At 42.2% G+C, this 26685-nt stretch overlaps 1 protein-coding gene across 4 annotated transcripts in view; it reads left to right on the plus strand.

Moving 5' to 3' along the window:
- Positions 1 to 26068, plus strand: part of MYRIP (myosin VIIA and Rab interacting protein) — a 231963-nt gene extending 205895 nt beyond the window's left edge. For all 4 annotated transcript variants that reach the window (XM_084511564.1, XM_084511567.1, XM_084511565.1 and 1 more), the window contains 7 exons: positions 2942 to 3004; positions 17709 to 17903; positions 21917 to 22078; positions 23788 to 23892; positions 23988 to 24048; positions 24873 to 24991; positions 25652 to 26068. In XM_084511564.1, the coding sequence (XP_084367690.1) occupies positions 2942 to 3004; positions 17709 to 17903; positions 21917 to 22078; positions 23788 to 23892; positions 23988 to 24048; positions 24873 to 24991; positions 25652 to 25684 (738 nt within the window). In that variant the 3' untranslated portion in view covers positions 25685 to 26068. The remainder of the gene's footprint in view (positions 1 to 2941; positions 3005 to 17708; positions 17904 to 21916; positions 22079 to 23787; positions 23893 to 23987; positions 24049 to 24872; positions 24992 to 25651) is intronic.
- The last annotated feature ends 617 nt before the right edge of the window (positions 26069 to 26685 follow it).

A 26685-nucleotide genomic window follows, 5' to 3' on the forward strand; every position in this document is an offset into this window, starting at 1 on the left:
TTTGTTGATCATATGAATAACAGCATAAATATTCTTCCCATACAATATTTATGCCTTCACTTTCTGGAAACATTTTGCTCATCTTAGGTTTTATAAAGTTTTATTTTTGATAAAGTATGAGCTACAAGCACCATCTTCATGTGTATTTGTGCCGGAGTCCCATGTTCTTTGTTTTGAGAGAGTACATCTTACATTTCTTCCCAGGCGAATTAGCACTTCTCAACTACCGGTATGATGAGATTGACATTTTCTAGAAAATCTGCCTGTCACCTCTCTCCAGCGTGAGGAATAGCCGGTAGCTGTGGATGTGAGTGCATGTTTCCACAGCAGAAAAGACAGCCAACTCCCTGAGGTGTGTGCTGGTGGCTATGCCTGGAATGCCCAGGGCTCACTGAGGGAGATTCAGTGAAAGAGAACTTATGGGACTTGGTTGCTGGAGAATATGCTCATGGTCTTGATGTAGCTGCAAAAGTGCTGTTTTTTTCCAAAGAATTGCAGGCTGTGGCAGGAGGAAACATTTGTTCTTGCAAGTGTGAGAGGTTTCACTCAACTGCAGTCTCATTTTCTATCTTTCAGGCAGGTTGCCTGTTAGGTAGAGGTCTGAAGCTGCTTGTTGGCTTTGGAAGTGCACCACATGGTGAATCCCTCCTGTGTACCACAGAGCTGTTGCAGCATAACAGTACAAGTGGCTGCAATGTTATAACAGTGGTGCTATAACAACGTGAGAGAGACTGCACCTTTTCTGGCTGGGTTTCCATGAATAGTTTACTCCAGTGCCTACACCATCCTCATAGAAGATAATGTAGTAGTTTTTGTGGTGGTTATCTTGCAGCTCTCTGAACTGAAAGCTTTCTGACAAACTGCTAGATGTCTTGGTTGGTTGGTTTGTCTGGGCAGGTTAACTGCCATCCAGCTTTGTATGCCTGAAAGCTTTGGAAATGATTGAGTAAAAATTCCCAAAGAAACAGAACTCTGTGGCTCACCTGATCAAGAAATTTAATAGCATAAGTATATTAGCTTTACTACATTGCTATTACTATGCTAATAAACCTGAGCAGTATAATGCAAGGCCATTGTCCTGGGCTGACAGAAGATGCTTGTGTATCTTCTCAGTATCTCAGTAGATGTTTGCTGTTTCACATATTTACATGCAAGATTCTCAAAATAAATCATGTATGTTGGTGGATGATAGCTTTTATTATGATGTTAATTATCTGGGCAGTATTCCAAAGTCTGGAATTGAAAACTGAAAACAGGCAGCATTGTAAAATATGATGGTTAAAGTTTATGAACTGCAACCAACCTACAAACATGATTTTGAATGACGGTAAAGATCTTTTTGCAAAACAATGTGAAACAGCGTTTTGGTGTGTTTTTTGTTTTTTTCTTCTAAAAGAGGCATGAGACGTCAATCTTCATATTAGTTTATGGATCTAAAGTTTTAAATTCTCAGTTCAACGAAGCAGTCAAAGATATGTTCTGTTTTGAGCTGGGGATTTGCTGACACAAATCCCATTCAAGAGATTTCTCCCAGATACTTGCTATTACTTATTGATCTTTACTATGGAAAATTAAATTGATCCTGAGTTTGTTTTGTCAGAATATGAGTCTGGTTTCAAGCAACATAGTTGCTTCAAGAGCATTTTTAATGGCTTTTATTTTAAAAGTTTTAAATCGTTGTTGGTGATGTTTGCATTCCTCCAACTCTGACACCTTCTGAGCTCAATGCAATTGTGCCACCTGAGATGTCCTAGTATATCCTACAGGGTGATAAGCTAGTAGTTCAGAGGAAACATTATCTTCTATGTACTGTACGTGTATCACATCCATCAGCTTTGTTTGAAAGTCCTCAGGTACTTTACGTTGTTTCAAATTGTACCTTGTCTGCCTGTGTTTAAGAATCTACCTGTAGGAGTGAAGAATATGTAAGATTTCAGTTGGCTTCACACAGGGATTGCAGCACTTTTGTAAACAGGATTCCCATAGTTTCAAATTTGATACTTATCTATGTGCATGCTTGCCCAAGCCAGCTTTGTCCAATATGCATGAAATGGGGATCTCATTCAGATGTCTGACTACCAAAGTCTTATTTACTTACCAAGAAAATCTAAAAGCCATTTTACAGGTACAGCCAGAAAATCAATGAAGATTATAAGCAGCCAAGAGACGTGGCAGTGACAGATGAGCTCTATCAGATATAGCTGGAAGACACTCAAGAAAATGCTACTATTCACTTAGGTGATACCTGTCACAGCACAGCCTATAATGCAACTGTAGTTGTGTCATTGCTTCGAGGCAAAACCACATGAGTTTAAATAGACTTAAGTTAGGGGGAGGTTAAGGTAAACCTACTGACTTGACACTGAAGAGTGGTAGTGTGAAGGATTTTGTTTGTTCATCTTGGGACAGTGAACTCCAGGTGAAGGACAGTAGCAAGCAATAGGAAGTGATTTGGCACAAGATATCTCAGTTCACCCAGGTGCTTCAGATGTAAGTATCTGGCACTAGTGAGGTACACACCATTTTGTAACTGGAAACACATGCAGCATCCAAAAATTGAAGGGATGGCTAGCTTTTCATTTTCTTAACACCACTGTAAAAGTTTCCTTCTGTTGCTAGTGCTGCTTTGTTTTGTCATGGTGGAAATCAGTTTTTCCCATCTGCTTCATTTTATGAAAAACAATGTATCATTTGCAAAACCTGCCTTAATGAGATTGGTTATTTTGAATCCTAAAAACAAAACTATAATAGGTATTGCTTTGTTTTAAATACCTTGGTAATAAAGCTAATATCTAAACTTTATGGTATTTTATATTTGATAGTTTCTTTATCCTTGCTGTTCATCCCAAACTTCTAAGTCTGAACCTATATAGATATTAACCTCTGTAGATGTTAACATAACTTTTCTGCCTTTTTGTTTAACTGCTTTTCCACTGTCAAGGAAAAACAAAAGACTTTTGATCTTCATTTAAAGCTGCAGTTTTTATCCACTGTATTGCAGCAGGTGAGAGCATTTTATTTTGTCTGTGTCTTTTGACATCTCTAACATAGTAAGAGATCTTGTAAATTGATATTGATGGTTTCCACATTTCCCAAGCAAAATTCTCAAACTCAAATTATTTTCCTAGCAATGTCAGGCCTGAAAAACCAAACCTCTTGGCCAGATTCAATAAGCATTACAGAAAATGATTTTCTCATCAAGGCCAGACCTTAATGCCAGACTTTATGCCAGAGCATAAAGTGGAGCACACTGGTTCTCTTATTTGGATTCGTTATGATAATTTGTATTGATCAATTAAGAAGAACAGAAGATAAATATATGGTATATGGTCTTCATATTCTGATGTACTGACCTATATTAAGAGATTTGGAAGGAAAAAAAATATTTCAGCAATATGTCTTTAGCAGTTTCTGACCATGGTGGTCTCCAAAGCTCTTTGTTAACTCCCGATTTAAAAAATGAACAAAACCCTTGAACAAAACAAAACCCTTAATTCATTGTAGAGGTTTTTGACAGTGCATAGGTACTTTCTCACATTGCTGATAGTGTCTATTGCTTATCATTCTTCTTGGTGGGATGAGGTTTCATATTCTGTGCTATTTGAGTCTTAGCTTATTGGAATCCGGTTTTTAGAACAGGTTTTCATTTTATTTACTGAGCAAATATATGCTTACCTTGTATTTTAAAATGCATGCTATTTTAGTATCTCTTATGTAGTACTAAGCAAATTAATTTTGTAGCATTCTCTCAGCCATAAAAAAAGGAATCACTTTTTTTGTGTCCAAGGTTGATGCTTAATTCAGCAAAACGCATAACCCCCTCAGTTTTTTCTTTTTTCCATAATCTTAGAGTCAAGTTCTGTCCTGTAAGTTTTAATTGCCTCTTAGATCTTTTATTTTTTTTCTTTAGTAAAAATATCAAAGATGATTTTAAAGAAAAAATATTTTTCCGTTTGTGCAACATCATCATCCTGTAGATACTCTTACAGAATCCTGTGCAGATTTTAAGACTTGAATATTTCCATTTCCAACTTGGACCATAATATTATAACCACTGGAAAATAATTTTCTTCCTCACAAGTATGGGAACCTTGGTTTTATAAACAAGACATTGCAAATTATTAAAATTAGCATCTGTAACTATATTAACACAGTGGACTGAATTCATTAGTTAAAATGTAGTATTGAGAATTACCTGCCACAACCAAAAAGACAGAATAATACCTGATAAGGTAATTTGGCTGTGAGGTAATTTAACTTTCATTTTCTAAATGAGGACACATAAATGAAGTTATTGACGTTAAAGTCAAGGCAAGAAAACTTACGCCTGTGAGTCATTTTGTAATAGCATGTCTTTTCATAGTACACTTTTCTTCAATCAATTATCAAAGGAAATTTTAGCTTTCTTTCCCAGTCTTTGTGGTATTGATTAGCTAGGACATACTTTTAGGCCAAATGATCTTTAGAAGTTCAGGCTTGATGACTGCAGTTGATGGTCGAGAATTGATGGCTTTGTTCGTCCCATGCTGTGACTTGACCAGTGTCCCATATCTTGCTTGCCTGTACAGAAGATGGACTTACGGTGGGCTTTTCAGGGCCTTCTCAAGGCTGTACTGTGAACTCCCACAGGTGCTGGGAGAAGGGGAAAGGCGGGGTTATGTTTTGGTTCTGGTTTTTTGTCAATTCTGGACTCAGTCCAGTTACTCTGAAAAGATGAATCAACCAAAGGCAAAGCAGAGCTTCTCCCCAGTCCCTCTCAATTCCTCATGCAAGGATGAGGGCTATTGACTGAGAAACAGGCACACAACTGAGAGCATGACAGAGCAGTTTGAGACTGGAGCTGAAAATGACTGCACTAGAGGTCACCAAGTGTCGTGGTTTAACCCGACCGGCAGCTAAACACCACGCAGCCGTTCGCTCACCCTCCCCCCTCCCTCTCTGGGACGGGGGAGAGAAATGGAAAGTGAAGCCCGTGAGTTGAGATAAAGACAGTTTAATAAGACAGGAAAAAAAAATAACAAAATAATAATAACAATAATAATAATGATGATACAATGGTGATAATACGAAAGTAATAATAGTATGTACAAACAAGTGATGCACAATGCAATTGCTCACCACCCGCTGACCGATGCCCAGCCTAACCCCGAGCAGTCCGGCCCCCTCCCCCCGGCTAGCCACCCCTATATATTGTTTAGCATGACGTCAGATGGTATGGAATACCCCTTTGGCTAGTTTGGGTCACCTGTCCTGGGTCTGTCCCCTCCCAGCTCTTACTGCACCCCCCAGCCTGCCCGTTGGCAGGACAGAGCAAAGGCTGAGATGTCCTTGGCTTAGTATAAGCACTGCTCTGCAACAATTAAAGCATCGGGGTGTTATCAGCACTCTTCTCATTCTAAGCCAAAACACAGCATTCCACCAGCTACTAGGAAGAAAATTAATTCTGTGCTAACTGAAACCAGGACATCTATCCACCCCTTATTCCATACCATTTATGTCATGCTCAGGTTACACTCTTTTCCATACATTCTAGTTAGTCACCTATAGTAATCATGGTAGTGATAACATACAGTATAATATACTATTTAACATGGTGCAATTCAGTTCATGGGCTATTCTCACCCAGTATTAAATCTCCTTGAGGTACACACCGGACCTCTCCGTTCTTTTGCATCACCCACCAAGTATATCCAGGTCCCTGAGCGAAAACAATTCCACGAATAGGTTTGCCTTTTCCTGAGGCAGGAGTAGCCCAGACTGTTTTACCCAGCATATTTTTTACATGCACTACAGGAACTTTATCCCCATCTACAGTACGTAACAGGTTTGATTGGGCAGGTCCAGCTCGGTTGGTAGATCCCCTAGTATTGACTAACCAGGTGGCCTTTGCCAAATGCGTATCCCAGTTTTTGAACGTCCCAGCGCCCATTGCTTTCAAGGTAGTTTTTAACAGGCCATTGTATCGTTCAACTTTCCCGGAGGCTGGTGCATGATAGGGGATGTGATACACCCATTCAATACCATGTTCTTTGGCCCAAGTGTCTATAAGGTTGTTTCGGAAGTGAGTCCCATTGTCTGATTCTATTCTTTCTGGGGTGCCATGTCGCCATAGGACTTGCTTTTCAAGGCCCAGGATGGTGTTCCGGGCGGTAGCATGAGGCACAGGATATGTTTCCAGCCATCCGGTGGTTGCTTCCACCATTGTAAGTACGTGGCGCTTGCCATTGCGAGTTTGAGGGAGTGTGATGTAATCAATCTGCCAGGCCTCTCCATACTTATATTTCAGCCATCGTCCTCCATACCAAAGAGGCTTTGACCGTTTGGCTTGCTTGATTGCAGCACATGTTTCACAGTCATGAATAACCTGTGCTATAGCATCCATGGTCAAGTCCACCCCTCGATCACGAGCCCATCTGTATGTTGCATCTCTACCTTGATGGCCTGAGGTGTCATGGGCCCATCGGGCTATAAATAATTCACCTTTATGCTGCCAATCCAGGTCCACCTGAGCTACTTCAATCTTAGCAGCCTGATCCACCTGCTGGTTGTTTTGATGTTCTTCAGTAGCCCGATTCTTGGGCACATGAGCATCTACGTGGCGTACTTTCACAGCCAGGTTCTCTACCCGAGCAGCAATATCTTGCCACAATGCAGCAGCCCAGATAGGTTTGCCCCTACGCTGCCAGTTGTTTTGCTTCCATTGCTGTAACCATCCCCACAGGGCATTTGCTACCATCCATGAATCGGTGTAGAGATAGAGAACTGGCCATTTTTCTCGTTCAGCAATGTCTAAAGCCAGCTGAATGGCTTTCACTTCTGCAAACTGACTCGATTCACCTTCTCCCTCAGCAGCTTCTGCAACTCGTCGCGTAGGACTCCATACAGCAGCCTTCCATCTCCGATGCTTCCCCACAATACGACAGGACCCATCAGTGAACAGGGCATATTTCTTTTCATTCTCTGGCAACTGGTTGTACAGTGGGGCTTCTTCAGCACGACCCACCTCCTCCTCTGATGATATCCCAAAGTATTTGCCTTCTGGCCAGTCCATGATCACTTCCAATATTCCTGGGCGACTGGGGTTTCCTATTCGAGCCCGCTGAGTAATCAGTGCAACCCACTTGCTCCATGTAGCATCAGTTGCATGATGCGTAGAGGGGACCCTTCCCTTGAACATCCAGCCTAGTACCGGTAATCGGGGTGCTAGGAGGAGCTGCGCTTCAGTACCGACCACCTCCGAAGCAGATCGAACTCCTTCATATGCTGCCAATATCTCCTTTTCAGTTGGAGTATAGCGGGCCTCAGATCCTCTGTATCCCCGACTCCAAAACCCCAGAGGCCGACCTCAAGTTTCCCCAGGTTCTTTCTGCCAGAGGCTCCAGGTGGGGCCGTTCTCCCCGGCTGCAGTGTAGAGCACATTCTTTACATCTGGTCCTGTTCGAACTGGCCCAAGGGCTACTGCATGGACTATTTCCTGCTTGATTTGTTCAAAGGCTTGTCGTTGTTCAGGGCCCCATTCAAACTCATTCTTCTTACGAGTTACTTGGTAGAGTGGGTTTACAATCAGACTGTAATTTGGGATGTGCATTCTCCAAAACCCCACAACACCTAGGAAAGTCTGTGTTTCTTTTTTGTTAGTTGGTGGAGACATAGCTGTTATTTTGTTGATCACATCCATTGGGATTTGACGACGTCCATCTTGCCATTTTATTCCTAAAAACTGGATCTCCCGTGCAGGTCCTTTGACTTTATTTTGTTTTATGGCAAAACCGGCTTTCAGAAGGATTTGGACTATTTTCTTCCCTTTCTCGAAAACTTCCTCTGCTGTGTCACCCCACACAATAATGTCATCGATGTACTGCAGGTGTTCAGGAGCTTCCCCCTGCTCTAGTGCAGACTGGATCAGCCCATGGCAAATGGTAGGGCTGTGTTTCCACCCCTGGGGCAGCCTATTCCAAGTATATTGGACTCCCCTCCAAGTGAAGGCAAATTGTGGCCTGCACTCTGCTGCTAGAGGGATGGAGAAAAATGCATTAGCGATATCAATTGTGGCGTACCACTTGGCTGCCTTCGATTCAAGTTCATACTGAAGTTCCAGCATGTCCGGCACTGCAGCACTCAGTGGTGGCGTGACTTCGTTCAGGCCGCGATAGTCCACTGTTAGTCTCCACTCGCCATTAGACTTTCGCACTGGCCATATGGGACTATTGAAAGGTGAATGAGTCTTGCTGATCACTCCTTGGCTCTCCAATTGACGAATTAGCTTATGGATGGGAATCAGGGAGTCTCGGTTGGTGCGATATTGCCGCCGGTGCACAGTTGTGGTAGCAATTGGCACTTGCTGTTCTTCGACCCTCAGCAACCCCACAACAGAGGGGTCCTCTGAGAGACCAGGCAAGGTAGATAATTGTTTAATGCCCTCTGTCTCTAAGGCAGCAATACCAAAAGCCCACCGGAACCCTTTTGGGTCCTTGCAGTATCCTCTTCTAAGATAGTCTATGCCAAGGATACATGGAGCATCCGGACCAGTCACAATGCGGTGCTTTTCCCACTCATTCCCAGTCAGACTCACTTCAGCCTCCAATACAGTCAACTGCTGAGATCCCCCTGTCACTCCACAAATATAGATGGGCTCTGGTCCTTTATAGCTCGATGGCATTATAGTACATTGTGCACCGGTGTCTACTAAAGCCTTATACTTCTGTGCGCGTGATGTGCCAGGCCATCGAATCCACACAGTCCAATAAACTCGATTGTCCCTTTCCTCCCCCTGGCTGGAGGCAGGGCCCCCCTAATCCTGGTCAGAATCTTCCTCGTTTCTGTGTTTGAAGGACTGTCTGCTGGAAGTTGGAGCAGCAAACTTTTCGGAGAATCCCTTTTTCCTGATTGTTTTCTTTTGCAACTCACGTACCCGTGCCTCTAGGGTCGCGGTAGATTTTCCATCCCACTTTCTCATGTCCTCTCCATGGTCTCGTAAGTAAAACCACAGGGTGGCACGGGGTGAGTACCCACCATATCGTCTTCCTTGTGTGGGTGAACGCCTACCCCTGACAGCTGAGACACTGCTTTGTACAGGTGCGAAGGAGAATAATCTCTCTTCAAGTTGGTGAACCTTTTCAGAAAGTTTCTCCCAAGTGTTCTCCTTTGGTCGGTGGGCACTGGTTGGTTCAGGTGGGGAGGACAATAGATTCTCTTCAAGTTGGTGAACCTTTTCAGAAAGTTTCTCCACAGCTGAGACGCAGGCCTGTAAGGAAGAGGAGAGACTTTCTTCGTACTGCCGGAGTTGTTTAGCCGCTTCACCCACTGTGGGTTCCTCATCCTCTTTCCAGGCCATTATTGCCAATGAGCTGGCATATGATGATGGTGCACTCCGTACAAACTTCCGCCACATGGGTCGTGTACACTTGACTTCATCTGGATCTGTGGATGTTTGTTTGAGGTCTGGATCCTCATAAATCACTTCCCGTACGGCTAATTCCCTCAGGTACTGGATTCCCTTCTCCATAGTGGTCCACTTGCCTGGTAGACATAAAATATCTTCCTTGAAGGGATACCTTTCCCTCACAGCTGAGAGGAGACGCCTCCAGAGGCTGGTGGGTCGTGCTCCATCTGCAATTGCTTTGTCAATGCCGGCGTCTCGAGCAAGGGATCCCAGCCGCTTGGCTTCCCTGCCGTCTAATTCCACACAATTGGCTCCAGAGTCCCAGCACCGGAGCAGCCAGGTGACAAGCTGCTCACCTATACAGCGACCAAAATCTTTTCGCACATCTCGTAGCTCGCGCTCGTTTAGGCTTCGGGTAGTTACTGTTGCTCTTTCGGCATCCTCATCTTCCTCCTCCTGAATCCTTGACGGCCCAGCGTCGTCATCATCTTCGTCATCTCTATACTTAGTTTTGGCAGAAGCCTTACCTGGATTGGCAGAAGACTCTCTGCGTTCTAAACGACTTGAATTTCTATACCATATTTTCACCTTCTCTACAGGGGCAGCTTGCACTGCTACTGCTCGTTTCTCTGACTTTGTTACAGGGTCTGCCACAGGGGTTGGAATGCCCTCTGCAGGGTCAACTTGCACTGCTACAGCTCGTTTCTCTGACACGGCCACAGGAGCTGGAGCGGCTACAGGAGCTGGAGTTGGAGCTGGAGCAGTTGCAGGAGCTGGGACTGGAGCAGCAGTAGGAGCTGGAGCTGGAGCGGCTTCAGGAGCTGGAGCTGGAGCGGCTTCAGGAGCTGGGACTGGAGCAGTTGCAGGAACTGGGACTGGAGTAGCGGCCGGAGCTGGAACTGGAGCGACTGCAGGAACTGGGACTGGAGCAGCTGCAGGAGCTGGAGCTGGAGCAGCTTCAGGAGCTGGGACTGGAGCAGTTGCAGGAGCTGGAGCTGGAGCGGCTGCAGGAGCTGGGACTGGAGAGGCTGCAGGAGCTGGGACTGGAGCGGCTGCAGGAGCTGGGACTGGAGCGGCTGCAGGAGCTGGGACTGGAGCGGCTGCAGGAGCTGGGACTGGAGCGGCTGCAGGAACTGGGACTGGAGCAGCTGCAGGAGCTGGAGCTGGAGCAGCTTCAGGAGCTGGGACTGGAGCAGTTGCAGGAGCTGGAGCTGGAGCGGCTGCAGGAGCTGGGACTGGAGCGGCTGCAGGAGCTGGGACTGGAGCGGCTGCAGGAGCTGGGACTGGAGCGGCTGCAGGAGCTGGGACTGGAGCGGCTGCAGGAGCTGGGACTGGAGCGGCTGCAGAATCCACCGTAGGGGTCACAGTGGCCGTTGGATCTGTCACAGGGTTTGGAGTGGCCGCAGGGTCTGTCACTAAGTTGACAGCAGTATCAATGGCAGCTCGATAGGCATGAGCCAGGCCCCAGCACGTTACAATGATTTGTGTTACTTCGGAACTGCCAGAATCATTACACCTTTTTTTCAAGCATTCTGCCAGTTTTTGAGGATTTTGCCATTGTTCAGGGGTGAATTTCCAACACACTGGGGGTGCCAACTGCTCTAGATGCCTGCCCATATCCACCCATACTCCCTGCCACCCACAACTATACTGCCTCCGGGCAGATCTCCGGATGAGCTTCATAAGTAGTTGTTTAACTTTAAGCAGAATCTGAAGTGCATTCATGAGGCAGAACAACAAGACTATGGTATTCTGAGTATTCCAGAAATATTCAATATCTTGGAGAGCTATTGTGACAAGCTCAGGGGATAAGAGGGTGGTGAAGGAGGAAGGCAGAGTGACCCAGGAGGATACAGGGGTGGTGAAGGAGAAAGGGAAAGTAAGCAAGTAAGGAAAAATATCCTCCCCTTTCCCCTCCACAGATTGACTCTCTAATGGAGAAAAACAATAGGTATAATTGCTAATAGTTCCCAAGATGCTGTTTCCAAAGTACAGAGTCCACGATGTTACTGAGTATAAATACCAAGTTAGAGTCATGACCAGATATTTTATCGTCTCATAAGCCATTGCTATAACACTTAGTACCATAATGGTCTGAAACCAGGGCCCGGAGAGGAGAAACAACACTACAGAGAGCAAATACGGAAAATAATGTACTATAATACTCAATTTGGAAAACAGGCGCAGCAGAGTTGTGATTAAAGCAATCAGCATCATGACAAGTGACTATTAAGCAGGTCTAATCCTTACACCAATTTTAGTTTAACACACTCTGATCAGATCTGCCGTTATCTCAACCTTTCGGGCCCCACGTTGGGCGCCAAAAAGACTGTCGTGGTTTAACCCGACCGGCAGCTAAACACCACGCAGCCGTTCGCTCACCCTCCCCCCTCCCTCTCTGGGACGGGGGAGAGAAATGGAAAGTGAAGCCCGTGAGTTGAGATAAAGACAGTTTAATAAGACAGGAAAAAAAAATAACAAAATAATAATAACAATAATAATAATGATGATACAATGGTGATAATACGAAAGTAATAATAGTATGTACAAACAAGTGATGCACAATGCAATTGCTCACCACCCGCTGACCGATGCCCAGCCTAACCCCGAGCAGTCCGGCCCCCTCCCCCCGGCTAGCCACCCCTATATATTGTTTAGCATGACGTCAGATGGTATGGAATACCCCTTTGGCTAGTTTGGGTCACCTGTCCTGGGTCTGTCCCCTCCCAGCTCTTACTGCACCCCCCAGCCTGCCCGTTGGCAGGACAGAGCAAAGGCTGAGATGTCCTTGGCTTAGTATAAGCACTGCTCTGCAACAATTAAAGCATCGGGGTGTTATCAGCACTCTTCTCATTCTAAGCCAAAACACAGCATTCCACCAGCTACTAGGAAGAAAATTAATTCTGTGCTAACTGAAACCAGGACACCAAGGACATGGTCGGTACTGCCAGGGCTGTTAGTGATGGAAAGCTTCCCTTGCTCAGTTTCTGGAACTAACTGTTGATATCAGCTGTTCTCTATTGAACAGTAAAGTAAATAATCTTCATGCAAAAGAAATGATGTGGAGATGTCATAGGCTTCTGAGTTACATACACGTACTTAATGTTCACCTACTCTTGGCAGTTTGGACACTTATGTTGCTTCAGGATTATAAATCTGCTTTACTTCCATTGCTCATCATCCTTTGCACAATAATGCAAATACTGTTGTAAAAAAAACACTTTCCAGTGTAGCATCCCTAATTAAAAAACAAATACGTTCTGGCAGCATAATCAGGGAAAAGAGAGACAGCATCAGAGAGGGAAAGTGGCTAAAGGTCAGTGATAGGTAGTTTAGAACACTGAAACATTCTCTTAAGCAAAACAGGAATCCTTTCCATTTGTCCAACCACACATAGAAATGACAGTAAAGATGTTTTATAAGATGCTGTTTGTTGTATTCAATGTATACAGGCACACATGTATGTATATGTGTTTGCACACACACATACTTTTTTAGTATTTCCTCGTTTTTAAAACTGTTCCAACAAGAACTCAGGAACCTGAATTTCTCATTTTGATCGTGTCTAATGTATTTGTAAGTCTGGTTAGGAATTATCATTAGATATACATATATATGTTTTATTCATTCCATTAAACTCTTTATCTCAAATTCAGTAGAAAATAAATTCTCATAATCAGTATATACATTCAATTTTGGATCAACTGCATCAATTTAATTTGAGCAGCATGGTAGCACAGATGAAATCAGGATGCATCCCAGTGTTTCAAGAACAATGGCTGTGCTTTTTCTGTGATAGCTATTTGTAACAGAGATTGCTTTCTGTGTCCCCCATTCATATTAGTTCGTTGCTTGACGAGATGGATGGGAGAGACTTAATCATGGCATGTCAGCTGTCTCTTTGAATCCCTTATAGGTGTTAAGAGTGACCTTTCTTGCAAAGGCAAAATCAAATTATACAGCCAAAGGTCTTTATAGCAATTTGAAATGTCCACCTACCAGCATGATATTGTGTGCACGTTTGTGAATTTTAGGTTGTTTTCACAAAACCTTCTAACTTCTTAGTTTGACGTGGGTGTCTGGGGAGGGGAGAGGATTGTGAAAGACTAAAACTCCAGGATAACACTTTTTTTTCTCTTTCTCTATTTCTCTTTACATATCTCAAATAATTATCTCTAGATTACCCCACTAGGTTTGCAAAGTGGCCATTTTGGAATATAAGCAGTTTGAGCAGCTTTTGACATTTGCTGAAGAGATAGAAATGTATGAGACAAAAACATTAATCGAGTAGCTTTTTTGTTTGTGTGTTTTTTCATTTTGAAAACCCCTGAACTCTTTGTCTCCCTCAGGCAGTCCTTAATCTCATTTCACTTCTATAAGTATGCAGCCCAAAGTAAAACTGATTTCCAAATATCTTTTAGTAGAAAACTTTCACAAAGTTTGAATTTAAATAATTCCAAGATACTTCTTGTACTCTTCAGTTTTGTGAGATGTACTCTTCAGATGTACTCTAAGGAAAATCACTTCTTCTGGCCATTTATTTTCTTTTTTACAGTGGTTAGTGCCATATCTTTGTTATGCTATAAAAGCAGATGTTTCACAAGCGTAAAAAAAAGCTTTAACTCTTTGACTCCTGTGTCTAAATACCTGCAGACTAGAATCAAGGTGTTTTCACAGAGACAAACATTTTATGAGCGTTTATATAGCTGCCGTGCACAACATCTGATGTGAAGCAAATCTTAATATTCAGTTTTAAAAACCAAGCAGCATCTGCCACTAAGAACTTAGTAGAAATCTAGAAAAGCTAAAAATAACATTTCTTACTTGCTGAACTTTTGTTTCTCTGTCCATTACGTACTAAGAAGGAAGGGTATTTTACTCAAAATCTTGATTTAATAAAACTTCCTGTCGCAGAACACTTTACCAGGAAAACAATAACTGTGTTCAGCAGTAATTGGTCTCTAAAACTAGGTAGGAAGGGGGATGAGGATGAAATAAGTCTCATTAGAGGTGTGCCGGGGGAACAATGTCAGGGTTGGGGGAGACGGCAATGGCCCAGCTGAAGTGCACCTACACTAATGCACTCACCATGGGCAACAAACAGGAGGAGCTGGAAGCCATCGTGCAGCAGGCAGGCTATGACTTGGTTGCCGTCATGGAAACATGGTGGGACCACTCCCATGACTGGAGTGCTGCAATGTCTGGCTACAGGCTCTTCAGAAGGGACAGGCAGCATGGAAGGTGTGGCAGTGTGGCTCTCTATATTAGAGTGTTTTAATGTTGTGGAACTCAAAACTGAGACTGGGAATGATAAGGTTGATTCCCTACGGGTTAGGATCAGCAGCAAGGCCGACAAGGCAAGCACTCTGGTGGGGGTCTATTATAGACCGCCAAACCAAGATGAGGAGACGGATGAGGAATTCTATAGGTAGCTGGCAAAAGTTGCAAAATTGTCAGTTCTTGTCCTCGTGGAAGACTTCAACTTCACAGACATATCCTGGAAATGCAATACTGCTCGGAAGAAGCAGGCTAGGAGGTTTCTGGAGAGAGTGGAAGTTTCCTGACTCAGCTAGTTAGCAAGCCTACCAGGGGAGGTGCCCCACTAGACCTGTTCACAAACAGGGAAGGGCTGGTGGGAGATGTGGTGGTCAGGAGCTGTCTTGGGCAGAGTGACCATGAAATGGTAGAGTTCTCTACTCTTGGCAAAGTCAGGAGGGGGACCAGTAGAACTGCTGTCTTGGACTTCCGGAGGGCAGACTTTGAGCTGTTCAGGACTCTGGTTGGTAGAGTCCCTTGGGAGGCAGTTCTGAAGGGCAGAAAAGTCCAGGAAGGCTGGCCACTCTTTTGGGCCCCTCGCTACAAGAAGAATATAGAGGTGTTTGAGCGAGTCCAGAGAAAGGCAACAAAGCTGTAGAGGGGTCTGGAGAACAAGTCTTGTGAGGAACGGCTGAGAAAGCTGGAATTGTTCAGACTGGAAAAGAGGAGGCTCAGGGGCAACCTTATCGCACTCTATAGATTCCTTAAAGAAGGCTGTAGCGAGGTGGGGGTTGGTCTGTTCTCCTACATGCCTGGTGACAGGACAAGGGAGAATGGGCTAAAGTTGGGCCAGGGGAGGTTTAGGTTGGATATTAGGAAGAACTTTTTTTACTGAAAGGGTTGTGAGGCATTGGAATAGGCTGCCCAGGAAAGTGGTGGAGTCACCATCCCTGGAGGTCTTTAAAAGACGTTTAGATGTAGCACTTAGTGATATGGTTTAGTGGAGGACTTGTTAGTGTTAGGTCAGAGAGTGGACTCGGTGATCTTGGAGGTCTCTTCCAACCTAGATGAATCTGTGATTCTGTAATAAATGCCAGTATGGATTCTTATAGTCTGCTGTAAGAAAAACTTTTTCTAATTTAATTTAATCTTCCTTGGAAATCCATCATTAGCTACAAAAAATAATAATAATAAAGTTAAATGTAATAAACACTGAACTGGGGCTGCAGTTCTTGAAATGGAGAACATACATCAACAAAAATAATGAAGGAAATGTACATGATGAAAATGTAGTGTCTGGCCTTTATCCTTTTTTTGTTTACTACTGATAGAATAGAATAAGAATTAGGCACTTGTAAAAGCAAATAATAAAACAAAGTAACATTGATTTCCTCCTCCATCCTATAAAATTATTGATCTGTTTTTAACCTAATTGGCACTTGTGAAAATAAATGGAAAAAACAGTAGTCTATTTGTGGGATTCAAGTATTTGTTCTCCTTAAGAGAGCCCTAGGCTTCCTTGTTCAGATCTGTGTCAGCTGTCCTAACAAGCTAAATATCTGTATGCAGTAGCATACTGTATTTGCTTTGTTCTCATTCTCTTTAATCTCATGTATCTAATTATGTCTTGTAATACAGAGAAATAACAGTGCTAAAGATGCCTTAATGTACTGATATACAACAATTGAGCACACACTGCTAAAGAAGTAGTTTTTCAGTAAAAGTCTTATCTAACATTAAAATGAACAGAAAACTAAAGGAAATACATAATACAAGAGGTTTTCCAGTTAAATCCAGTAGAGTCTGTATGAAGGAATGGAATGTTATTTCTCCTATATCCTGCTAGGAAAGCCAGCTGGGATATTGATAAATATATTTATGTGATGTGCATTTGTAGTTAAAGACATATTTCACCAGTTACACTTTTCCATACTGTATGATTTACTGTGTAGAATACAAACACTGTTTCCTCATTTTTGATTCTACAGATATTTTGTTTTGGGGAAAATATACAGATGGGTGGATCCCTCAGTCACATGCATAAGTATTTGCATGTTTGAGGAATTAATTAAATTTTGGTCTGAACTTCCCACACTTTCTTTTAGGGAAAGCAACATTGAAAGTGTTGCACATAAATTCTGTAAGTGTTTGTTTTGACTTCAACAGGCTCTGGCTTGATCTCAAAGCTGTATAGTTCAGATGTTGAAATTGATGCTTGAGGGAACATCAGGTAAAATTTTACTGCCCTCAAAGGGGTTGTCCTGAAAGCTAAAGCTCTGTAAGAATCATCAGAATTCGGATAGATAGTAACAAATCGCAGTTTGATTAAAAATTGCACATTGATTAAAAAAACAGAAGTCTTACAGTTGTGTTGTTGGGGTATTTTGTGTGTTGTTTTTTTTTGTTGTTGTTGTTTGTTTGTTTTTTTAACATGGATAAAACTGCATGCTCTTTCTTGGTACTTGATGTAAGTTATTTCATAAATACTTTTAAATACTGGTTAATTGATTTTTTTAAAAAATGGGATGCAAATGTGTACATGCCTATATCTCAACCTTTCGTTTTTGAGGCCATCATATAATTCCTCAAAATCTTCTATGTAAACTGCTGTCCTCACGGGGCTTCTAAAAGTCTGAAGATTTATCTGCCTTGTACACAGCTGCAATGTGATAGCTCCTGTATGGAGACAGGTGATTTCACATCTGTTTGGCAGGACCCCAAAAAGATTAATGTGGTGAAAAAAACTGTCTAAAAGCTATTGCAAAGATACCTGTATCTAGCTCACTTGGGTTTTAAAGCTGGATATGTGTAGGTTCCTTTGACATAAGTTTTGGACCAGCCCTCTAGTAGAACTAACTAGTGTTGTGGAATAATTGTGTGTGTATGTTATTTTGTATGCTGTATCAGTGTGCATGTGTTGAAAAGGGAGGGAGAAAAAGTAGATTCCTCAGCAACTAGCCAACTGTAATACGTTAGCACTTTTAAAGCTACAGCTTTAAGCTAAGCCATGTTGCATAATACCTCTCTGTGCTAATTTAATGTTGTTTTCTCTGCTCTTGTAACAAAACAGAAGTACTCTGCTGTCTCGCTCTGCAACATATCTACAGAGGTCCTGAAAGTCATCAACGCCACGGAGGAACTGATTGCAGAATCCACCAGTCCCTGTGATTTCCCAGATGATTCTCAGGACAAGGGAAGAGGGACATTCCTACTGGGGACAGACCCCATCAGGCTTGATGAGCAGCTCACTACACTGGAAGAAAACGTAAGAATGTGAATCCATGTGTGTCTGCGTGTGTGTGTGTGTGTGTGAAACAATTGAAAAGAGAGAGTGCTCAGGTAGGTATCATCAGTGTGTGCTGAGAATGGATCCCATGTTATTAATTCAATACACAGAGAGAACAAAAGATCTTATTTCAAAGAGGTGCTCAGCTGCTTGATATTTTGCTGTGGTTTTGTTTTTTTGTTTTAATGTGTACTTTAAAATATTTGAAGGAGGAGAAGAGTTGTATGTGCTGAATTTTAGAACTTATTTCAGAACCCCTACCTTAAAAATTAATTTAAGCCCTCTGAATCCATGTGGCTGTGCTGGTGTGCCATGCCTTGCTGAAACCACGTCTCCAAGTCCTAGCACAGCCTGATTATTTTAAGGGCAGGTAGGGAAAGCATTTTCCAAATCACCTGGAGAAGAAATGGAGGACCTCTTCCTCCACCCATGATTTCCCAGTATAATGAGATGAGTACCCAGGGAGCCAGAGCTGCCCACTGTGCTATTAAAAACAGCAGGCTAGAGAAGCTAGGTTAAACATTTCTGTTCAGCCACATCTGAATCTTCTGTCCTTTTTCATGAGTACCTGTCATCTGCAGGGAAAAGTGTAATGCTGAATCAGAGAGGGAAGCCACTACTCATTGTAAATTTTCATGCATCCACTTAATGGAGTTGGTACACTTGTAACTTCTGATTTTCTTCTCTTCCCACATTGAACTGATTACATTTCTGTGATTTTTCTCTTTGTTAGGAACTTTTAAAAATCTACAAGAATCCAGGCTGTCCTATTATAACATCCTGATCAATTCAAGAAAATAGATCATGTTTGTCTTTAGTCCCTAGAAAATTTTCAAAGACAGAATCTTCTCTTAGGGGATAAAACCAGTTTCCTTCACAAAAACCCACTCCCACAACAGCCTGGATTCCTCAGAAAGAAAGCAATTTGCAGAGAGGTTCTACCACATTTTATTTTTTTCTGTGGAGAACTGTGTTGCAAATTATCTGATGTGCGTTTTTTCCGCACTTAAGCTCCAGCAATCCTTTGTGTCTTTGTGACTATTTGACGTCTATGGTGCTGTGACCCCTAGTTGTTCATTTGGGCCAAGCATTCCTCACTGGTCACTGATGCAGAGCATTTCTTTCTGTGGTGTTTCCCTGCTTGCAGCATATAGCTGATTTATCTTCTCTCAGTGGCCTGCATAATTCATAAGGCATCCAGTTGGATCAGCCTTGTTGTGTCCCCACACTATATCTTTCTCCACACAAATCCACACAGGATTTGAAGTACATGACAAAACTGCATGGTTTCATGATTTCATCACCACAGTCAATGTGTAAATTTAAAAAGCCTTTAGAAATCGAGGAATCCATATTTTTTCCCAATGCAGATTGGGGCATACCTGCATGCAGTGCATCTTCTTTGCAGCAACTTGTGAAAGAGAATCTGGGTGCACATGTAGACAGACACCTTACTGCGTTCATTCTTGTTCTCAGTGTTTTGTTGATTGTACATGCATCAGTGGGGAGAATGTAGGGGCCACCTGTCCCAGCACTAGGTCTGGTGGGTGTTAGTAGAAGCTATGCATACCTAAATGTTGGTAAAATAAGTCTCCTGAATCTGATTGTTAATGGGTGTAATTCAAAAGGGTGTAATTTCGTGGAGACCTGCAAGTACACCATTGCTGCTTGAACTGCAATGATTGTTCAGGTAAAGAGAATCTTAAGAAAAACCTTCTGTTTAAATCTAGATGGAAAATGTTCAGTTAAACCAAAATGTAACAAATATGGGGGTTCTTAAGTTACAAAAATATTGTTCACCTCTTGCCACATTTTTTATTGTTCTGTTTTATTTATTTATTTATTTTTGCTTGTGAAATATCCAAATTATTGTGAAGAGAATTTTGGCATAGCATTTAAATGCATCTTTCGTTCAACTTCCTAGAGGTTTCTGATCATAATGCTCTTCTTTCTTCTTTCTCTGACATTTAGATATGATAGAGAAATCAAAAAAGAACCTTCACTGATGTGAATGGAAAGAATAATTTAAACCCACAAAGTAGGAACGTTTCTATTTAAATCAGAATGTTAACTACCTGTGTCTCCAAGTACTTCAGCAAAGATGTTAAACCAAATGATTTATTTGTCCTAGGTACACTTTTCAAGAATTTCATGCTTGAAGTTATGTTGTCATCTAACAAGATGCAGTTCATACAAGACATAGTGAATTTGCTTCTTAGCAAAGTCATGTACAGGAACAAAATGTATATACCTTGTGTATATATATATGCCCTGAAACCAGTAATACAAATAAGAAAAACAAAAAACACACAAAACCAACCAAACAAAAAACCTATTGCAAGCAATTAAACATCAATAAAGCAATAAAAATAATAGTAATTCTCTACCACTTTTGATCCATGAAGTTACAGCATGGCCAGAAATTATTTGAACACTTGTTACCAGTGGATTGCAGGGGCTAGGAATTATGGGCAGATATGATGACTTGAGTGGAAAACATATGAAGTGAAGGTATGTGCTCAAGGATCTAGTTCAGATCCTGTTTTCTTGCCCCTTGACCCATAAAGTCTGCCACAGAGTATTCATGGTAGTTTTGTAGCACTGCAGCCTTTATTGGTATTGGAGTAAGTGATGCTGCCAGTGGGGAAAATCAGAATGTAGATTTATTTCTACTGTCCTGTTACCAGCTTCATGGAAACAGTCTCTTGACAATCTTGTAAACAGGCAGAAGGTGCAGTATTTTCACATAAGTAGCAAAATTTTAAACACAGTTATCAAAAGATAATATTTGAAATTGGGCCCCTCACAAGAAGGACATTGAGGTGCTCGAGCATGTCCAGAGAAGGGCAGTGAAGCTGGTGAGAGGTCTGGAGAACAAGTCTTATGAGGAGTGGCTGAAGGATCTGGGGTTGTTCAGCCTGGAGAAGAGGAGGCTCAGTGGTGTTCAGCCTGGAGAAGAGGAGGCTCAGGGGCGACCTTATTGCTCTCTACAGGTACCTTAAAGAAGGCTGTAATGAAGTGGGGTTTGGTCTTTTCTCCCACATGCCTGGTAATAGGACAAGGGGGAATGGGCTAAAGTTGCACCAGGGGAGGTTTAGGTTGGATATTAGGAAGAACTTCTTTACTGAAAGGGTTGTTAGGCATTGGAATAGGCTGCCCAGGGAAGTGGTGGAGTCACCATCCCTGGAGGTCTTTAAAAGACGTTTAGATGTAGCACTTAGTGATATTGTTCAGTGGAGGACTTGTTAGTGTTAGGTCAGAGTGGACTCAGTGATCTTGGAGGTCTCTTCCAACCTAGATGATTCTGTGATTCTGTGTGAAAATTAGCATTTTCTATAAACTAGGGACCTTCATCCAGCTGTGTCTTAGATTTCTTTGTGAAATAAAAGAAACACATAAAACACAATTTATCATGAATTATTGCTGAGTAGCTGAATGTGAAATGAAACCTTCACCCACAGTGATCAGAGGTATTGCAGATGGGTTGAGATATTCTTTAATTTCAGAGAAGATCTCTAAATTATACAGTCTGTTATTCTTATGCGGCCCAAATAAGCCTATTGACCCTCCACAGATTCACTCCAAAGGGCCAGGAGATGTAAAGGATTTCGGCTGCTGTAGAATTGGGTGAGTGCAGGATGCGATGGAAAACTCCATTGTGCATACAATAAGCACAGGTATAGTGTAAGAAGTTTGTATCAATATGCTGATGAGCAGTTATTCTCACAGATTTTTTGATTGACCGGAGGCCTTGAGTGTGCTTGCACACAGTGTGACAGTCTTTAATTGCAGTATTTATGTTATGAAATTGAATACCAAAAAAAAAAGAAAAAAAAAGGTAACTTTTCAGCATTCTTTTTTTTTTTTTAATTTTCTGGTGTATATGGAATAATTCTGTTTTGTGGTGAGGTGACATGGACAATGCAGTCTGCTCAAACCTCCATGCTCACAAAACAGAAATCACTGACAGCTCTCCCTCCTGGGCCCTGCAGGTGTATCTGACAGCTGTCACGGTGTATGGGCTGGAGGGGCAGCTGACCAGCCTGGAGGACGCGGCACGCAAGATCAACAGCATTACAGCAGAGTCAGAGCTGGCCGAGCTGGAGGATCAGGTGGCCACAGCAGCTGCCCAGGTTCATCACGCAGAGCTTCAGGTGAGGACGGCAGCTCCTCCCCACCTGCAGTTTCACACTGACTTCCCTTGTGCTTACCTTTTGTCTGTGCATGCTTAGTTGTAATATTCTTTTGTATCTCAGCAAACTCATGATCCAAGGATACACAGCTGCATCACAGGAGCTGAGCAAAGCATAACTGAGATGTGTCACTCAGTACAGCCAGATGTACTGCAATTGTTTCTTCCCCCAGCTAGTTTTCAGACAACAGCATGTTACTGTAGTACTAATACTGTACCTGTTCCTTGTTCCCAGGCAGCTTGCATGGTGTGCTCTGTTGTGTGTATGCCTGTTGTCTGACTGCAGATATGGTCTTAGGTAGTTCTTCTACTCAGCAGACTGTAGAGGCAAAAGAAGCCAGTGTCAGTACCAATCTACCAAAAAAGACCAAAGGCAGAACCCAGAACTTGCAAGTCTGCCTTGGGATTTAGCTGCTGAGCAGTACACATCCCAGCCAAAAGGCAGTTGCTCATGTGTGCTGTGGTCTAGTTTCTCCCTAGTAGGCTCCAGAAAGTCTGGGGCTCTGAACAGAACTTCATGACCTGGTGCAGGAAGCTGAATGAGGTAAGGCTGTCAGACTGCAAGGGAATAATGACCTCCACATATGGCTAGCAGCAGTGGCTTACTGACCAGTCTGTACCACATGATGCACTCTGACATGCCTGTGCCAGGCATTAACAGGGATGTACCTGTTTATTTTTTTCAGTGACAGCATATTCAAACTAGGATTGAGCAAAGATCTGAAAGTCTGACACCTTCCTGATGTCAGAAGTGCATTGATGAAATAGATGGCAACCTGGCAGCAGCATCTTGTTGGCCTTGGTCACTAATTTACATTACATATATTAATGGAGATGAGAAATGAGGAGGGGAGAGACCTGACCTATGAGAGTAGGGTGACAAAGAAGGTAACATGCAACTGATACATCTGCAGCGTGACCAGCTTCAGGTGTCGTCGTGAATCAGGAGTCTGATTATATGTGCAGCTGAAGTCTGACTTCTCTGACACTTCTTTCCCTTTTGGTGACACTTCTATCTGCTAGTCTCTGCCTCAGTATAGCTTCTCCCCAGCTGTTTGTTTCCTTGGCCTTTTGTTTTTTCTAGCAACTTGTTTTTCTTTGAGTGTTTTTACACAGTGAGTACTTGCATGTCTGTGTTTGTTTGACGTACATGTACATTCAAATTATAACAAATATTCAAGATCAAACATTTGGATTTTGAGACAGAGGATGTACCTTGTTTGTGCATGAAATTAATTTTGAATTAGGAAATGTGTTCCACAAAGTAATTGCTTAAATGTAGCCTTTGAAAAACACATGCTTGAATGAACATCGAATTACATAGCTAGTAGTTACTGGGAGATGGCAGGCAGGGGGTTCTCTGCTTTCTTTGTTTCCTCACAAGGAACAAAATGCCTCTTCATTGGAGTCATATGGTAGGTTGGAATGTTCTTGTACTTCATCTTTACTAACGAATTAACCCCTCTTTGACATTAGGACTAAAGAATAGAGAGCAAAGGAGAGCAAAGTGTCAGAATTGATGAAGGAATCAGCTATCTGTTTATGTTTTTTTAATTAAAGAAGATTTGAGTGGGGGGAAGGATATGTTTTAGTAGTGGCATCCATAGTAATTTTAAAACTTCTTTTTCCCCCTCCCCATCTGTCTGTCTCTGTCTCTTATTTTCTTTGAAGATTTCAGATATTGAGAGCAGAATATCAGCTCTCACTGTTGCAGGCTTGAATGTGGCTCCATGTGTTCGCCTGACAAGGAAACGGGATCAAAAGCAAACAAACCAGGTGCCAGAACATTATGTAGTATTCAAAAATACATTGGGGAAATCTTGCCTCTTTTTCTGTAATGGAGTTGAGTAATGCATATGTGTTGTTTACAGATGCATACAATAGACACATCAAGACAGCAGAGGAGGAAACTTCCGGCTCCACCAATAAAAGGTGCACTTGTTACATATGATAAATTTATAGTCTCTCTTCATAAGTTTCAATGCAATGTACAGTTCAACAGAGTAGGGGAATGATGAAGTTATAAAATGAACAGATGTGTCTAGCTTTCTCATTTCCCATTGCATTTGCAAAAACAAAACATACATTTGGCACGTAAAACATCACCACTTCCTATTTTAGTGGAAAATGTGACAGTGGCAAATTAACAGAAACAGAACAGAAGGTTGGGAAAAGCAAATGAGGACTGCTAAATGCTTGTCCTGTAAAAGTTAGGCCACTGCTGAGGTGTGGCCAGGTTTAGGCTGCAAGGGCCAAGCAGTCACAGTGCTAACTATGACTAGGCACTTGCCACTCTCCACAGCCCACAGCTGCTTTCTTAAAGACTATGCCTACTGAATTCAGTCCATGTTATCTGGCTCAGTAATGTTGCTGGTATGTTAGGGTATGGCATGAGTTGTGAGTTGTTTGTGTGTGTGTGTGTTTTGTTTTTTTTTTAAATACAGTTTTCCTTTTCCTTTTCCTTTTCATTTTCTTTTTCTTTTTTCTTTTCTAAACCTTCAGTGCATTATCTGTGACAATTCTGGGGCCTGCTTCACCTTGTTTTACTCTTGTGTAATTCTAAAGATTGACACGACCTCAAACTTTAGTAAACTTCAAGGTGCACAGCCTGCTGTTTTTCATTTAACTTAAAATGAGCTTGTCTTACATGTCTGAGGGGAAGTTTTTTCTCTCCAGAAGCTGTGACTTTTCAAGAATATTATTACATTCGCTTCAATCTGTTAGGTGAAAAATCTCGTTTTTTGTATTTTTTGCAGGTGAAAAAAAAGATGGTTCTCCAATTACCACTGTCAGAACATTTAATAGAAACTTCATGCTTCAAGGATCTCTAACGCAAAGGACTAAAGAGAGGAAAAGCACTGCCAAGGACTTAATGGTAAAATCATAATAAATGTTTTCAAAAATGCTGTTAAAAGCAGTAAGTAGAAATATAGAGGTATCAGCGTATGCAGATATGTTTCAGCATCTTCACAAAATTTCTCTTAGTAGGTGGAGGAAAAAGAATAGAGACTGTTGAGGTAACTTTGAACAAATGTATCCAGTGTCCTGGCAGCTGTCTGACTATAGCAGCATGTAGCAGCTGTGTGTTCCAGAATGTTAGCCTGTAGTAATGTATCACAGCTGCCAGGTCTACAGGCATGTGCTATCCTTATTTAAAACTAAGAAATAAATGAGTGGACCTGCAGTTCAGACCCTCCCAGTACCAATTTCACAGCATAATTCTGCAGGTGAGATTCACCTCGAATCTTAGTGATTGTTGAGAAAAGTTTAAAGCTAGCATAAGTGAAATTTAAGGAGGAGACAGGCTACAGGTTGACCCAGAAGGATTTGAACAAGTAGGTTTCACTGTACAGCTGTCAATCACTTCTTCTAGAGCAGATGTAGACGCATAAGAAGAAAAGATGACTAAGTGGTGTACCACCAGATATGTGTAAAACATGCAGGGAGGTGAGAAAGGGAAGGATCTGGCTCCCTTCAGCAACCTTGTTTTGTGTTTGACTCATGTTTCTTTCTTTCCTGTCCCTCTCTGTTTTAGGAACCTGCTATAGGATCTGCTGTGATGTACTAAACTTACACTTCTCTACTGCCAATAACACACTGCCTAAGGCTGTACACTAGAGTGCCTTTACTTAACAGCCATTGTGTAAGTCCAGCTGAAAATGGATCCTCAAGAACCCACAATGCCTCAGTTATAGGGCTTCGTTCGGATACCTCACTGAGAAAGCTGTCCAAGTCTTCAGCATTGTGGTCTGCTAAAGGAAACTCTGCCTTAAAGTTCTCACAAGACTCTAGAAAGGATGCTGAGTTTCAAAAGCAAGGCTCCACATTTTAAGATGCACTTTTTCTCCCCATTGATTGTACTAAAGTATGTAGTCTTTAAATTACAGTATGTTTTTGTACTCTCAATCATAATTATAGGCCAATATTTCATTCAAAAAGAATGAACAAAGCAGACCTGTGATCCACATTTTCTGGCCTCTTGATGTTCATGTAGGCATCTGTCTTGTCGAGCAATAAGAACAACTCTGTGCAGTGTGTGCTGCTTTTCAGCTACTTGGTGGGAATGGAGAATCTGTGTACCTAGCTCTACTCTCCAGGAGCCGGTGGAAGTTTTGACAAGGTTGGTAGGAGGAGATGTGATATGCAAAGACTTCTCTGTTCCCTAAAAATAATTTGGCAGAGTTAATGTTCTAGCTCCAGAGCTAGGTATTTTACAGTTGGTGGCAGGGGGGAATGTGGATGTCATGCTGAGCCATGAATTGTTTGTAAGCAGCACATGTGGACCAGATGTCTGTTGAGTTACAATCCCAGCATCTGGATGCATCTGAACACTGTTGTGACACCTTTGCCTCATTCTTCTTGGTATCATTGTCCCCTTGATGGCATCTAACCATGTTGTAGTTGAGAATAAATTCTGACCAAATCTTTAAGATTGGGAAAAGAAAGTAAAAGCATTGTGGATGAGATCTCTGCTGACTGGCTGATGGCTGCAGGGTGGCTGCAAACTATAAGAGATTCCCTTTGGCTGCTTCCTTTTCTGAGGAGGGGACAAATGTAGCCTAGAAGTCT

This window comes from Aythya ferina (genome assembly GCF_964211825.1).
Source record: "Aythya ferina genome assembly, chromosome: 2".
In the NCBI taxonomy this organism is placed as follows: Eukaryota; Metazoa; Chordata; class Aves; order Anseriformes; family Anatidae; genus Aythya; species Aythya ferina.